Source organism: Neolamprologus brichardi, chromosome 23, assembly GCF_056152115.1.
Source record: "Neolamprologus brichardi isolate AB-2024 chromosome 23, ASM5615211v1, whole genome shotgun sequence".
Taxonomy (NCBI): domain Eukaryota; kingdom Metazoa; phylum Chordata; class Actinopteri; order Cichliformes; family Cichlidae; genus Neolamprologus; species Neolamprologus brichardi.
In genome coordinates this window covers 30,942,464-30,957,681 of record NC_142125.1, presented here as the reverse complement: position 1 = coordinate 30,957,681, position 15,218 = coordinate 30,942,464, and the positions used below count along the sequence as shown (strand labels likewise).

Below are 15,218 nucleotides of genomic sequence, written 5' to 3'. Positions count from 1 at the left end.
ACAACAGCTGGAAGTAACTGAAGTTCATATTCAATCAGTGTGTAACTTTGCCAAAACAACAACTCTGTAGTTTTCTCTTGTCCTCTTCCCAGTCGGACCAGGAGTGACATGTTTAGCTGCATGTTCTCCTTAAATTGCAATATATAATATCCACAACTGCACCAAAGAGTAAAACACTATAATGTGGATTATTAAACATTAGGTCTCTCTCTTCCAAGTCTCTGTTAGTACATGACTTAATAATTGATCAACAAATTAATTTACTCTGCCTTACAGACCCTTGTTACAACATGATTATGTTTGTTTTAATTAATTAACACCCCTTAGCTGAAGCACAGGCAGACGGGGGTCACAGCAATCTCCCACTCCAGCTTGTTAATCAACCTAAGACCCAGACAGAGTTTTAATTCATTTGAACGACTGATGCTTAGCCTTGTCCGACTTAGTTGAAAAATTCAAAAAATAGTTTTACTTGCTATCATCTATCGTCCACCTGGGCCTTACACAGAGTTCCTGTCTGATTTCTCAGACGTTTTATCGGATTTAGTGCTCAGCTCAGATAAAATAATTATTGTGGGTGATTTTAACATCCATTTAGAAACTAAAAATGACAGCCTCAACACGGCACTTATTAGACTCAATTGTCTTCTCTCAAAATGTAAAAGAACCCACCCACCACTTTAATCACACTCCAGATCTTGTTTTAACATATGGCATAGAAACTGAACATTTAGCAGTGTTTCCTGAAAACCTTCTGATAATTTCCTAATAACATTTAAATTTACAATAATGGGTTACACAGCAGTAGGGAATAGATTTCATCACAGTAGATGTCTTTCTGAAAGTGCTGTAAAGATATAATTTAACTAATGTTATCTTCTTCAATGCCTTGTGCCAAAACAGTGCAGAGCAGCATCCCCTACAAAGTGTGGTTCTCCTGCTTGACCCTTGCTGAGTGCAGCGCTATAGGTATTACAGTACTGTGCTCCAATGGTTTGTATCATATTTATCTAATAGACTCCAATTTGTACATGTAAATGGAGAGTCCTCTTCACACACTGAGGTTAATTATGGAGTTCCACAGGGTTCAGTGCTAGGACCAATTCTGTTTACATTATACATGCTTCCCTTGAAGGCATACCATGCTTTTTCTCTGCTATGCACAATGACACCCAATTTTATCTATCCACGGAGCCAGATAACACACACCAATTAGTTAAATGGCAGCAATGTCTTAAAAACATAAAGACCTGGATGACTGTAAATTTTCTGCTTCCAAATTCAGATAAAATTAAGGAAATTGTACTTGACCCTAAAAATCTTAGATATATAACCAGATGCTTACTCTATCTTGGACAGAGGCGGAGTCTTCAGCTTTCAGCACCCTTTTCTGTGGAACCAGCTTCCAATTTGGATTTGGGAGACAGACACTATCTCTACTTTTAAGAGTAGGCTTAAAGCTTTCCTTTTTGATAAAGCAAATAGTAAGGGTTCGATCAGTGATCCTTACTATATGCTTTATGAAAAAGTAAAGTCCTCCCTTATATATGCTGCAATAGGTCTAGGCTGCTAGGGGATTCCCATGATGCATTGAGTGTTTCTTCTTCAGTCACATTTTTCACTCACTATGTGTTTATACAGTTGTCTGCATTCAATTATTAGTTATTATCTCTGGCTCTCTTCCACATTATGTCTTTGTCCCGTCTTCCTCCCCTCAGAGGGCCGCCCCTCCCTAAGCCTGGTTCTGCCAGAGGTTTCTTCCTGTTAACAGGGAGTTTTTCCTTCCAACTGTCGCCAAAGCTTTTGCTCATAAGGGGTCATGTGATTTTTTGTTTTTTCTCTGTTTTCTTTGTACTATTTTGTATTATTGTAGGCAACTGTAGTTATGATTTGGCACTATATAAACAAAATTTAATTACTTGAACTAACTTGAATATATTTATAGACTACTTTGCATTTAATCTTTAATGTTTATTCATCTCTTCTACAGTGTGTCTTTTATCATGTTTTCCTCCTCTTACCCCCAACCGGTCAGAGCAGACGGCTGCCCCAGAGCCAGTTTCTGCCAGAGGTTTCTCTCTTTTAAAGGGGAATTTCCCCTTTCCTATTCTTGCCTGCTTATCTCTCTATTATTGTAGGGCCTTTACCTTAGAATATGAAGCGCCTTGAACCAACTGCTGTTGTGATTTGGCACTACATAAAAAACCCAATTAATCTGAATTGAATTGAATTGAATTGAATTGAATTGAATTGAATTGAATCTCTCATTGATGTCTTTGGTGTCTTTTAGTTTTTCAGCCTAGCAATGACCTACTTCACGTGCTCTTTGGACCTCATATTGTCTGCTATAACTCAAAAAGCTAACAAATGTAAGTTCAGTGTTTGAAATCAGCTCCAGACCTTTTAGTTGCCTATTTTTTATCAGTATCTGGAAGTGGCGGACTACGTATAGAAATGGCTACAATTCTTAAACAATGAATGCAATATTTTTGTTAAATAACTTGCATCAAAACTGAAACACCACAATGATTAATAAAAACCACTGTGGTGGTGTACAGAAACAAAATTCTAAAACCTGCACCCAACTGTTTGTGACAAGTTCAAAATGAGAACGGGTTGCAAACACATATGAATTTTGCTGTGCCACATACCGGCATGACCAAGCTTTCATTCAGATGACATGTGACAAAAGCATGCTCTCCTCATCCCACCAATTTTAGCTTTCTGCTATGTGTGGCATGGTAGTGCAGCCAGTAACACATCACTGGGGGAAATAAGCTGCCCAAACAGCAGCATCTGAAAATAAACCTGCTACCTCCCATAAATATGGGTCGGAAATCCTACACCTCAGGCTGCAATGTTACTGGGTGCCAGCCTGATGACAGAAACCCAAGGATAATGCCCTCATTTATCACCAGAGACAAATGTTCACGTCATGGTCTGGAGTTGTCAGAGAGGCAGAGACATCACGGTTTTGACGACTGAGAGCAGTGACAACAGTGCTTTAGATATCTCTGGCTTTTGAGAAGGGTATGCTCTATGTAAAGCTATGGCAGCATGGAGGTGAGGTCAGCAGACTCCAAAGAAAAAATATCCCCAGTCCTTTTATAATCCAGATTTGTCTGCAGTGTTGTGTTTCCCTGTAACATGAGATTTAAAGGGCAGGAGTGAGTGCCGGGGAGCACATGTGCATCTAAGAAAAATTCAAGAAGATTCTAGAAATTAAAGAAACAATTTCCTAAAATATGTTTTCAAACATCTAAAGTCGTTTAACTCTCTCCTCATTCTGCCACTAATTGACATTGACACCAGTAGATGTTTAATTAGCATTAATATCAGCTTACGAACACAGACTCATTGTTTAAGATGCCCCAGCATAATGAGGGCCGAATATCTGTTTACAGTGTGGTATTCATATCAGAACAAGCGTCTTTTAAAGGTTTAATCTTGTAACCTGTGTTTTTTGTATCTTGTAATTTGTTTTTTGATGGATGCTTCCAGGCATATCTATCCATTACACTGACTATTGTTTTCTTCCTTTTAGATTATTAGCGTCTTATCTTCTCAATGCCACAGCGGCAGCACAAGTGATGGAACCAGCTCGGAGGTACTAGAAGGGGAAGAAAGTAAAGTCAATAGAAGAGGCCAAGCTACTGGCAGTATTCATGGCCCAGTGACAATACTGAGCTGAGCTGAGGGTCGGTGACCTTCTGTCACTGCCTCTTCTAAAGCAACCATTGGCCGGTTAGAAGTGAAAAGGTGATGGGAGAGGGGGTGTTAGTGAGGGAAGCGTCAGAGGAGAAATAAAAGGAACATGAGAGTGAATTTGGTGGTTAAGGGTGTGAGAGAATATGGCATGGTTTCATAGCTCAAAGTGAAATCAGGGACCATAGATGTGTGGCAGGCCAAAGCCATCCCCTAATCACGACGGTGTCACCTCCTTCTCTGCCCTCTCCTCACAACAGAAGCTTTAAGCCACACAATTTCTGTTCTGTGCTTACTGACCAGAGCGCTTATCTGGTGAGGCTCGACAGGAGAGCCAAAACTAGCTTCACTAATTGAAATGTCAGCCATGGAGGGCGATTTCTTCCTCACCGACAAAAGCAAAACAGGCAGAATAATTAAGCTGTCAAATCTATCAAAGTAACTTCTTTACAAGGAGACTGGATTACCCTCGAGTGTTTCCTTATGCCATGCTAAGCACTTTGTCTCCAATTTGTTATGCTTTTAGAATAGCTTAGATGAGACTGCTGCCGGTTATGACTGGTGGAAACAGGAAGGGCCCATGCATGTTTTATGGCATAGCACAAATCCTAGTGGAATTATAGAAACATACTACAATATCTCATCTCATTCTTTGTGAAGCTCCCGTCACCTGAACACAAAAGAGCCCCATCCACTTCATCTTATTCTTGATTTCACACCAAAGATGTCTGTGCAGCCCAGCTATATCAAACTGTTTCATTATCAGCTAAAATGCCATCTCCCATTTCCAATCTGTCTCCTTCCACTCACACTCCGGTGGAAAAATCACTTACAAAGAGCTGTGCTGCTGTGCTGACAGTGGTTTTTTTGTTGGTACAAGAGCCAGCTTTGATATGCTGATAGTCTTCATATATCACTTACCTTCTGTATGCTGCGTTTAAGTGAAACAACAATAGAATCCAATGGAAGTGAAAGAGACGTTGGGACTTCCAGAAAATTAAACAATTTTTGTTACCCAGCCTTAACCCAGCACAGAAAGTCAATCCTGGTTAGAGACAGACAGTGAGGCTTGGAGACCAGCTCCAGCAGTGTGTTCCCCAGCTCAATGAGGCCCAGGCATCCAGTGACAGCTGATTTTATTTTAGCAGTTCCCCTTCGTAAAAAATAGGATGGACTTCGGAAAGGGGGTAAGTGGATGTGGCTTTTTTTAGAGTCAAGTATCAAGGTACTCAACATGCTCTCGGCCTTATGTCACAGCAGACTTATGGAGACAGACGTCCCACCCCATGAGCTGAAAAACTCACTCTTGGTACGTCCTACATTTACGCAGCAGAGAGCAGGGAGACACTTGGCATTTTGAATCACTGCTTGTTAGCAGGCTAAATATCATGGCATTTTAGGACTTGACACAAACAGGAAAGATATATTTTATACATACTGCCTAATAAACACAATTCATGCAACTAAGGACAAGAGATGTGGTTTAACCAATTAAAATGAACACCTTCTGCTTGCAATCCTGGGAATAGATTAGTCTAGTGTAGTTAAAAGGCTGAAAGCAAAGTCTGGCTTTTTCTAAAGTTCAAAAACTTAATACACACAATAGCACTGACAGGATCAAGTGCGTCAGTTTGAAACTGATAATTTGTTATATTACTCATTAGTCTGACCTGATGCTGTTGCATGGAAGTTTGTGTCCCACACTGTCCTTAATACTTTGCGTATGACATCATTAGCATTAGCAATTTATAGCCAACAGCCTTTGTTATTTATAACAGCGGTCCCCAACCTTGTTGAGGCTCGGGTGTGAAATTTATGGTTTTCAGGGTTTTTATAGTTTTTATCGTTAACTCGGTTTCCCTGGGTCTTTTCCCGTGTGTTATGAATAAATCTTCTTTTTCTTGGTACCGGTACTTGTTTTATTTTGTTGTATTTATCCGCGAAACCTTAAAGGCCAGTCCGTGAAAATATTGTTGGACATAAACCAGTCCATGGTGCAAAAAAGGTTGGGGACCACTGGTTTATGATACTGAATAACATTTTCATGGAAATACATCACATTCCTTTTCTTTCTTTCTTTTTAACATTTAGTCCTACACTCAGTTCACTGTGTTTAGAAGCCTGCTGTCACACAGGTCTTAGATATAATGGTGATCTTTAGTTAAATGTTGCTTGCAAATGCTGCCAAATCTTGAATGTTTTCAATGCGCTGAATGGAATAAAACTCTGTACCGAGTTGAATTGTGAGAGCATTTCTAGGTGAAACCTTTGTCCCCTTTAAAAACACATCTTGTACACTCTGCCTACCATCAAGGCTTTGAACCTTTTTTTAAAGAAGGCACCTTAAATGGACAGAAAGGCACTACGGCTAATGCAGTGTAAGGGTGTTCAGTGCAGTGCCTGCTGAGCAGAAGCCCAAAGGACTGAACAAGAAATCTGTAACCATCGAGGCACTTTTTTTCTGTCCTTTCTTTCCTTATCCCCTTCCCTTCTTTCTTGAACATATGTTGCCCTAAAGGTTTGGCACAGCTCCTCTCTTAAACAAGTGACCTCCTGTTTGGGTCTGATCAGCCTGAGGCCATCCATTCAATCTTTTTAAACCTACATCCATCACAATACTTTAGAAAATACTATGCTGCAGTACTCAATTCCATGCCTTTTCTGTCTGTACTGTTGCCTGTGATCATGACCTCATGTTTCCTAACATTATATATGAAACATAAGGTGTTCTATAGGGGCCCACCCCAAGAGGTGTTGTTTAGCAACATCCTGACAAGAGAAAAGTGTGTCGTTATTAGGCTTTGGGAGAAAGCTGCACTCTGCTGATAATCCCACTGCAACCGCACATGGATTTCCTGTTCCTAAAGTGGAAAATAAACATACTCGAGTAGAATACCAAATGAAATGGCCTGCAAACATCCCCAAACTAAAATCCAGAGTGTGTCCACACCCAAAAGAGCTTTAAATGAAAGAAAGAGAAATATGTATTTAATTCATGTATTTGCCAATGAAGAACTTTACTGATGAAGCCAGTGAAGTATATATACTGTATCTGGGTTTATATGGGCTGTCTTCATCAACTAAGACTCAAGAGGTACACAATGTCAGGATGTTCTAAACTCCTAATAATTCTATTTACAGATCATCAGAGTTCATTACCTAGCCAACTGATCCTGTTTCCTTATTGAACTGTTTTTAAACCATCTTTTTCTTTTTCCACAAAAAGCTGCTACACTCGATGTAACCTAACATTGACCATGAACACCACTCAGAACCATTCCAACATAGTGCTCTGCTTGTCCCAAACACCTATGGTCCATACCCCATAAGCTAATCGGTACTAAATTCCAGGAAACTTCAAGAACCTCATTCTCAACTATTACAGTAGCTTCTCTGCTGGGACAACAACCTCAGCATGGCAAAAGCTTGAGAAGTGGATGGCCACGGGGTGTATCCTCTCTGTAATCCTTTTCTCTCTCACCATGAACATGCTGGTAAAGGCTGTCGAGGTTGAGTGTAGAGGACCTCTTACCAGGTCGGATGTCAGACTGGCACCCACCCTAACGATGACAATCTGTCCAAGGATGTAAGTGGAGTCTGAAGGGCCATGAGAAGCTAATGACCTGGGCCTGCGTGAGATTCAAACCATCACACTACAGACTTCTGGTGCAGAAGAAAGGCAAAATCTCCCACAAGTTCTGCTTTGCACTGGTAGCATACAGATACTTACAAAAAAAACCATGAAAAATTAACTTGAGAGTATTTTGTACTTAACTGTTTATCAAATTTAATCACTTGTTAATATAAGCTGCCATAATGTTAATCTGGATCATTCTAGGCCTTGTAGGGACTTTCCCTGTCCCCTCCCCCATCCTGACTCACCAGTCACTGGTCTCAAGATAGGATCAGTTCAGATTACGGATCAGGAAGTTTTGCGTGTAAGGTAAGAGGCATCGAAATTAAGTTATACTTTGAGAAGCATAAATCAACCATGGAGACACCTTCTGGAGGAAGGCACTGGTGTTTCCATCAATGATATCTATGAACATCATTCTTTTGGTATGATGAAATTGTTGCTGGGTTTCGGTAAACCTCTGGAACTCGAAGGATAATTTAAAAAGGTTGTGGTTCTAATGCAGTACTGATCATTTTTGACATCTCAGGAAAAAATTCACATTGCAGGTCACTAAACTTCCAGGACTGAACTATGAGGTAAATCGTCCACCACTTCTTTAATAATATGTTTACTTCATTTCCTGTTTTTTTATTGATACATTCAGAGATTTTACTATCTGTTTACTGTAGTATAACAACTATGTTAATTATAATGTCATATAATTGAATATGCTAGATTGCATTCTCAATATGCAGTTAGGTGCCAAGCACTGTCTTTAAATCATTGAGCTATTTCACATATGACTACTTTTAACTTTCTTTGTGTTTGTGAAACATAACTGCCTGATTTCACCTTATAGTTTCATCTATATTGTTTGACTTTACATGTAGAGTTGTGATTCTTGCTTTTCTTTCACTTGATATCATAGGCACCAAAATTATACAATTTAAAAAGAAATAAAATAATAACAGACCTTATTATAATGTTAATTGTGTTCAAAAGCATCATTTAAAGTCTTTACAACAGCGTATTGAGGCATTTAAAAATGAGACATTCCATAAATTTAATATTTAAGAAAGCAGAAGCTCCATACTTGTCAAAATAATACAAGTATACAAAAACTTAAAGTAAGTGTTATATATATATATATATATATATATATATATATATATATATATATATACATACATACATATATATGCATTAACATTTACTTTGATCTTGTAAAAAAAAATAAAAAAAATAAATAAAGCAACAGCAAGTGAAAGCATACCTTGACAATGACCAGAGAAAGCAATCAAACTTCAGTGTCCTGGTCAAATGTATGTCGGATAAGCAACATATTCACCAAGAGTGAAGAGAGGAGCCATGTTTTTATTAGTATAATCCTTGTTAAACATCTGTGGATCATAACCATTTACAACTATAAGACAGCTAAAAATGGTTTCATTTAAATGCCAATAAAAAAGAAAAATTACATACGTTTCTCTGTATATCAAACCTACAACTGTACTGATAAACATGAAACAACCTTACATCCATACATGAGATAAATGTTAAACCTCAATATTCAATTGCCAAACGTCATTTGATCTTAATCTGGGACACATAATAGCCACTAAGGGGATCAAATCTGAAACTGTCAGGAAGAAAATCTTTGCTTTTCCTTCAGGATGATAATATAAAGACATCATCATTTGCCAGGCAAATCTGAGAGATTAATTAAAACAAAAACAGTCTTCTCGCAAATCTACCTCCAACTGGCAGCATTTTGAGATGTTTCTCTTGGGCACATGTCTGACAAGTTTAACCAGCCAGAGATTATATGTGTGTGTGTGTATTATATATATATATATATATATATATATATATATATATATATATATATATACATATACATACATACAAGCACACGTACAAAACTGTGAAATAATAGAATAAGTAGCAGAATTTAACAATAAAAAAATAAAATCCTATTTATTTTGCACTACTCTGTATGCCACAAAGACAGCAACAGTGTCATAGTCGTGCAATATGAGAGGCAACATGTAAACAAGCATGCTTGTTTAGAACCAGTGTGGGGACTTAGAGGTGAGCTTTGCATCTGTTTAAAGCACACTTACGCTGTTGCTGTGCTTTATTTAAACTTTGCGGCTTTGCAGGGAGCAGCTTCAGTACCAATACCCTTCACCGCTACTGTCAGTCATTTGATCTGTCACTGTTTTCACCGTCAACTTGTCAGCCAAGACTAAAGCTGTCGATCAGTCAGGACAACGTTGGGGATCGTCAACAAGTTCCAATTTTAGACGTGGCGCCGAGATTTAGAGACGTGCAGGGCGACACAAAAGCCTCATTGATCTAAGGTGGAGATGGAGAGGCTCTCAGCCTGCCTACTTGAATATGCTGAGTGTCAGCATGCAATACTGAGTTCAGAAGGCTGAGTTTGCATACACCTTGATACCACTGAGGCGCGTCTACACATCCGTCATTGTAGATTTGTATCCTCTACATGCTTCTGGACACAATTTTTCAGTGTCAGTGACACACTAAAGCACTAAAAATACGAACACCCCCCCCCCCCCCAACAATAGTAGCTTCTATACAGATCAATAATATAGTTGCACATATGGCCAAGTAACTGAATCATAAACTCTGTACTTCTGCAAAGTGTTTTGCAAAATTTCTTGTCTTTCTTGCTCCTCACTCACTCACCACTGCTATATGTGGAAGAAGCAGGCAGATGTTTATAAAGCTATGCCAGATATTTGTCGTGGGAGTTGGCAGTGACTAAAACCAGCACTGAAAATGATAAATTTTTGTCCAGTCATATGGACAGAAGCACAACTCCAAATTAAGTTTAATATTACTCTTGAACTAATCCGTGTATAAACAAGCCACTGTTCTCCAATACACTGGTTAGTGGCACAAATACCCATGGACCCCAAAAGACCAAACCGAATAAATTGGATGATTTCCCAGCTTTTCCTTAAGCATCTTGAATTTTTGCACATTTGAAAATTTGACAAAAATGTCTCAAAATACTACAGACTGTACTGTCAGTAGGTTTGGTTCAGGCACTTAAGTTTAAGTTTCCTTTATGAGATGAACAAAAAACACTCTTCCTCTAATCAGCCTCATCTTGTACTTTGTAAACCCTGTAATATATTGTATTATTTAATTAGTTCGGCACTGTAGTCTGGTACTGTTATTGTCTTGGATAAACTGTAACCCACATAATTTCCTTAGGGATTATTAAAGTGTTCTAATTCTGATTCTTTTAAAATTCATTTCAGTACAATCTCATTTATAGTGTCAGTTTGCACTAGCTGTCATTACAAGATAGAGAAAGTAAAAAGACAAGAAACTTCCAAAATCGAACATTAAAACACCGAACATAGAGACAAAAACGTAACAACAACACAGGGCGGCAGGATAACCTGAAACAAGAAATATAACCATGAACAGAACCCACACCTGAACTAAAACTAAGACGAATATACACTTAAAGAAAGTTACTACTCTTGTTATAGTCTTATGGTGCACTGGATCAACTGAAGGCTTTTCAGGGAGCTATCAGGATGGATAAAAATTAAAATTGGTTTTGTGGAGGTATGTAATAACGACAGGAGAGGTCTCAGTGTCTCAGTCACTCCAACTTTATTAACTGACTCTCAGAACATCACATACAGTAAGCGCCAAAATCTCCACCCCAGCACTTCCCCTCAACTTGGGTGTGAGTGGAGCCACCTGGTGGTACGCCACAGTTTATGGTTTTATGCAAAGTTTAAAATTCCCACTAGCCTTAGCTAAATTTTATTTAGTTTATTGTAAACATGCTAACCTACCACTGTGCATATGATAAGCAATGCACAATGTTTGTTTAAGGTTGCTATTAAGCATGTTAAATGCTTATTGGGATCCTTTTTGCAGATTTCTGTACATTAGCAGCAATGTTCGGCAAGTTACTTTGAAAAAGTAATTAATTATAGTTACTAGTTACTTCTTCAAAAAAGTAACTGAGTTAATAACTGAGTTACAAGATTCTAAAAGTAATGAATTATTTGAAAAGTAACTATTGCATTACTTAAAAAAAAAAGTTTAACCCTCTGGGGTCCAGGGTAGAATTGGCCATTTTAACCACTTTGATTTTCCCTCCACATTTCACCTTTAAAAACTATTTACTTTGCCTTGTTTGGTATCATCCTTTTCAGCACAACCTAACGTGTCTGAATTTACAGTTATGGATTCATTTTGACATACTTTATTAACAAAAAACATAAAATCCGAGTAGAAAAAGTTATATTCTTTACTGTAACAACCACAAACATATTTAATGAATCATAGTTCATAACTTTAAATGCAAATGTAAATGGTCAATTTTAAAATCATACGCACAAGTTTTGCAAACAACAAAGTTATTTGCAGCCATTTACCTTTTACCCTTTTTTAAATAACCACTTCAAACTATTTACATAACAATCAGGTGTTCTGCATTTAATAAGATGCCACACAAATTATTTGTGCCACTCCAAATATTTCTGTCCACTATAAAGGAGAACATCACAGCCTGATTCCTGCAGGTCTGACAGCAGCAGGTGTATCACTCCTCCTGTTTCCATTCAGCAGTCGCCTCATTGTTCTGACACACAACACAAAACTATCCACAGCACTACACACTAACTACACAAGACAACACATGAACTACACACTCCAAACACGCTAAATGTCACAAATCTCTCCCATCTCAAAACTCTCGCTCTCTCTCTTTTTCTGCTGTCTTGCTCTCTCTCTCTCTCTCTCTCTCTCTCTCTCTCTCTCTTGCTGTCACTCCTAAAACTTCCCATCTTCCTAAACAACCAAATGTCATGTTGCCATATCATTTTTTTTTTTTTTTGATTGGTCGACATGGTGCATTTTCCATTTTTCATAAGCAGAGAGTGCTTGCTAGCGCTGTCCTTAGACAGTAAACGTGACGAAACTATTGAGGAAAAAACACTGCGTATATATTGTTAATCATGACTCTGGTTTTACGTGGCCCATCAACACAATTTAAAAACTGGTATATATCACCTTGTTGCTTTGTCATCTTGAAGTGGTCATGTGATTGGCTTACCACGACTACTTTATTGTTCCTCAGTCAAACAGCAGCACTCATGCAGTTGTTTTGCCCCCTAGCTTCAGGTGTTGTGCCAAAAAGTGATAGTCGGCCAGAGAGTGATTGCCATCCTTGGGAGCGCGCGCAGCTGCTTAATACGGAGCCCCTCTGATGACATGGTCCAAAAAATAAATATATTGTGGCCACAAAATACTACTTTGTGGGCACAAAATGGGTATAACATGCCCACGAAATATTTATTTGTGCTCACGAAATACTATTTCGAGGGCACGAAATAGGTATAACGTGCGCACGAAATGCTAATTTGTGCCCACGAAACACTTGACCGATAACCGTGATCCTTCCCAGGCCCTTGCAGTTGGTTGATAATAAAATCTATCCCGGCGTCCAGGTCGTACTTACGTCTGTAAAGCAACTGGGCTCTCAATATCCTGTTTAAATGTCTCTCCGTAATAATGGTTCCTTGGATTGCCAGGCTTTTCAAAATGCATTTGTAGCTCATCCCCAGCCTAAAATAAAACTCAATCATACTGTCTCTGTCCATGGTGTATAGGTTTAGCCTACTCTTATGCTTTTGTCTCTACGCAGCTGTCCAGGAATTGTATCAATATGATGTGCGCACGTTATCTATTTCATTGCCACAAATACGTAATTCGTTGCCACGTTATACCCAATTTGTGCCCACAAATTAGCATTTAGTGCGCACGTTATACCTATTTTAAGCCCTCGAAATAGTATTTCGTGGCCACAAATAAGTATTTCGTGGGCACGTTATACTATTTCGAGGGCACAAAGTAGTATTTTGTGGCCACAATTTATTTATTTTTTGGACCATGTCATCAGAGGGGCTCTGCAGCTTAAAGCTGTAGCGCCTAGATTACTTACGTAGACAGCTACTTCCGTGCAACTGGTATAAAACACGGTAAGCTGAAGACAGCTTCAACCGTCTGTTTGTTGAGAAATCACGCGACCGCACCGCATTTTCTCGTTAGTAACGGTAACGGCGTCGTAATGATAGAAACAGTAATTAGTTAGATTACTCGTTACTGAAAAAAGTAACGCTGTTACTTGTAACGCCGTTATTCCCATCACTGATTAGCGGTAAAATCAAAGCACTGCTCCACCTAAATTCAACTTGACAGAGCAGCTTGCATGGATGAAAAATCTTTTGCTGAGAGAGCTGGGAGCCTTTCAATATTAACTGCACTGGTCAGTAATTTTTATTTAGTATGGAGCACTTGTAAGAGCAGTATTTTACAGCTAGAACAGTAGCGTCTGCTGCAGGGATGTACTGCTCTTGATTTTCTGGCTCATTTTGAACATATAATTCTTTACATTACCTTGAAATCTTTAGTTACTGTAGCCATTAGCAAGTCCTGTCTGTAATGTAGCCTCAGACATCTTACAGGATTACTTTACTTTATAGGCTTATCTTTATGTGTCACTTTGCATACACAGCTTCTGCTTTCTGTTATGGGTTACTATATGGGTTATGGGTAACACATAATAATCAGCAGAATTACTTTGGAGTATTGGAGCATCTCAAGTTGTAAAAGACTTTTTTGTGTATGAAAGAAAGGAGATTTTTTTCAGGTTTATTTGCTGTCCTGCTATATATTGCCCATGATTAAATTCACTAATTTGATAAAGTTCACATTTCCAACAGGAACACTTAGTAAAATGACCAACCACTCCCACTGATTTTAATCTCATCTGAATACAGCTTGCTTCTTGTGTGCAGAGCATTTCAGCTTTGTGAAATAAAAGTGTCACAGATTCCACGCTCTACTGTAATCCAGTGTTTGAACTTTTAAATTGCTCAGTTTCATTTTAATACTTTAACACTTCAGCAACACTTAAATCTTATTGCAAGCAACTGTAAATCTTAGTGCAAGCTCCACTTGTGTGTTCACTGCTATCGGTGGAAGGCAAAGTGCAAGTAACCGTCATACTACTGCTATCACAGAAAAGAAAGCACCACATCTAGCGAGCCCAGAGCTCCCCATTAAAAAAGCTGCCAAGGAGGCAGCCTTATCTGGAAATGAGCAATCTAGTTTTCAAAAGCTGCTTTCTGCCAAATGTTTATCTCATAGAACAAATAGGACAAAACATTGCATTAACCATCCTGCAGACTCGGTTCTTTGGATGACAGAGTAGTGTAAGCATGATGCAATTCCAGAGCTAGGCCTCCTATCATGAGTTATAACAAATCTCATACGGCATCAAAGCTTTATGAAAAAACAAACAAACAGCAACTTTAAAGCTTTGCAAATGAAAAACAAGAAAATACTCACTAATACTAGCATCCTGGGGTGAGTCCATGGCATGATCTGTTGACAGGTCAGTTTGAGCGAGGCTGCTACTCACTTTTTTGGCTGGGGAGGTGTGGATGGCTGGGACTTCCTGGTCAGAGTGACAGAGAGAGACAGAGGACTATCAGAGGAAACACCTTGCTTTTTCAACAGCAAGGTGGAGAAGTGACTCTACAGGTCATCAAAACCAGCTGGCATGGCAATGTCATTACACCCTGTCACACATACACACACAGACAGAAAAACACATGGTTACATACCTCAAATACAAGAAATGATACAGTCAAAGTGACATTTAAGCTCCAGTTAGACCGAGGTACTGACATCTAGTCTCCACATATGCACAACTACACACGGATATCTGAGTGCAACCAGACCCAACCTCGAACACAATTTAAACATTAAGCATTGACTGGAAAGTTAGTGTAAACAGCATTTGGTTGAATTTTAATGGAGCCACTCTCGCTCT

At 38.7% G+C, this 15,218-nt stretch overlaps 1 protein-coding gene across 2 annotated transcripts in view; it reads right to left on the bottom strand.

Moving 5' to 3' along the window:
* Positions 1–14,844, bottom strand: part of xirp2a (xin actin binding repeat containing 2a) — a 39,596-nt gene extending 24,752 nt beyond the window's left edge. The window contains exon 1 of one of the 2 annotated variants that reach the window (XM_006804090.3): positions 14,732–14,844. In XM_006804090.3, the coding sequence (XP_006804153.2) occupies positions 14,732–14,759 (28 nt within the window). In that variant the 5' untranslated portion in view covers positions 14,760–14,844. Of the gene's footprint in view, positions 1–4,626; positions 4,873–14,731 lie in introns of those variants that run through there. The other variant, XM_006804091.3, reaches the window with a different exon arrangement.
* Between the last annotated feature and the right edge of the window lie 374 nt (positions 14,845–15,218).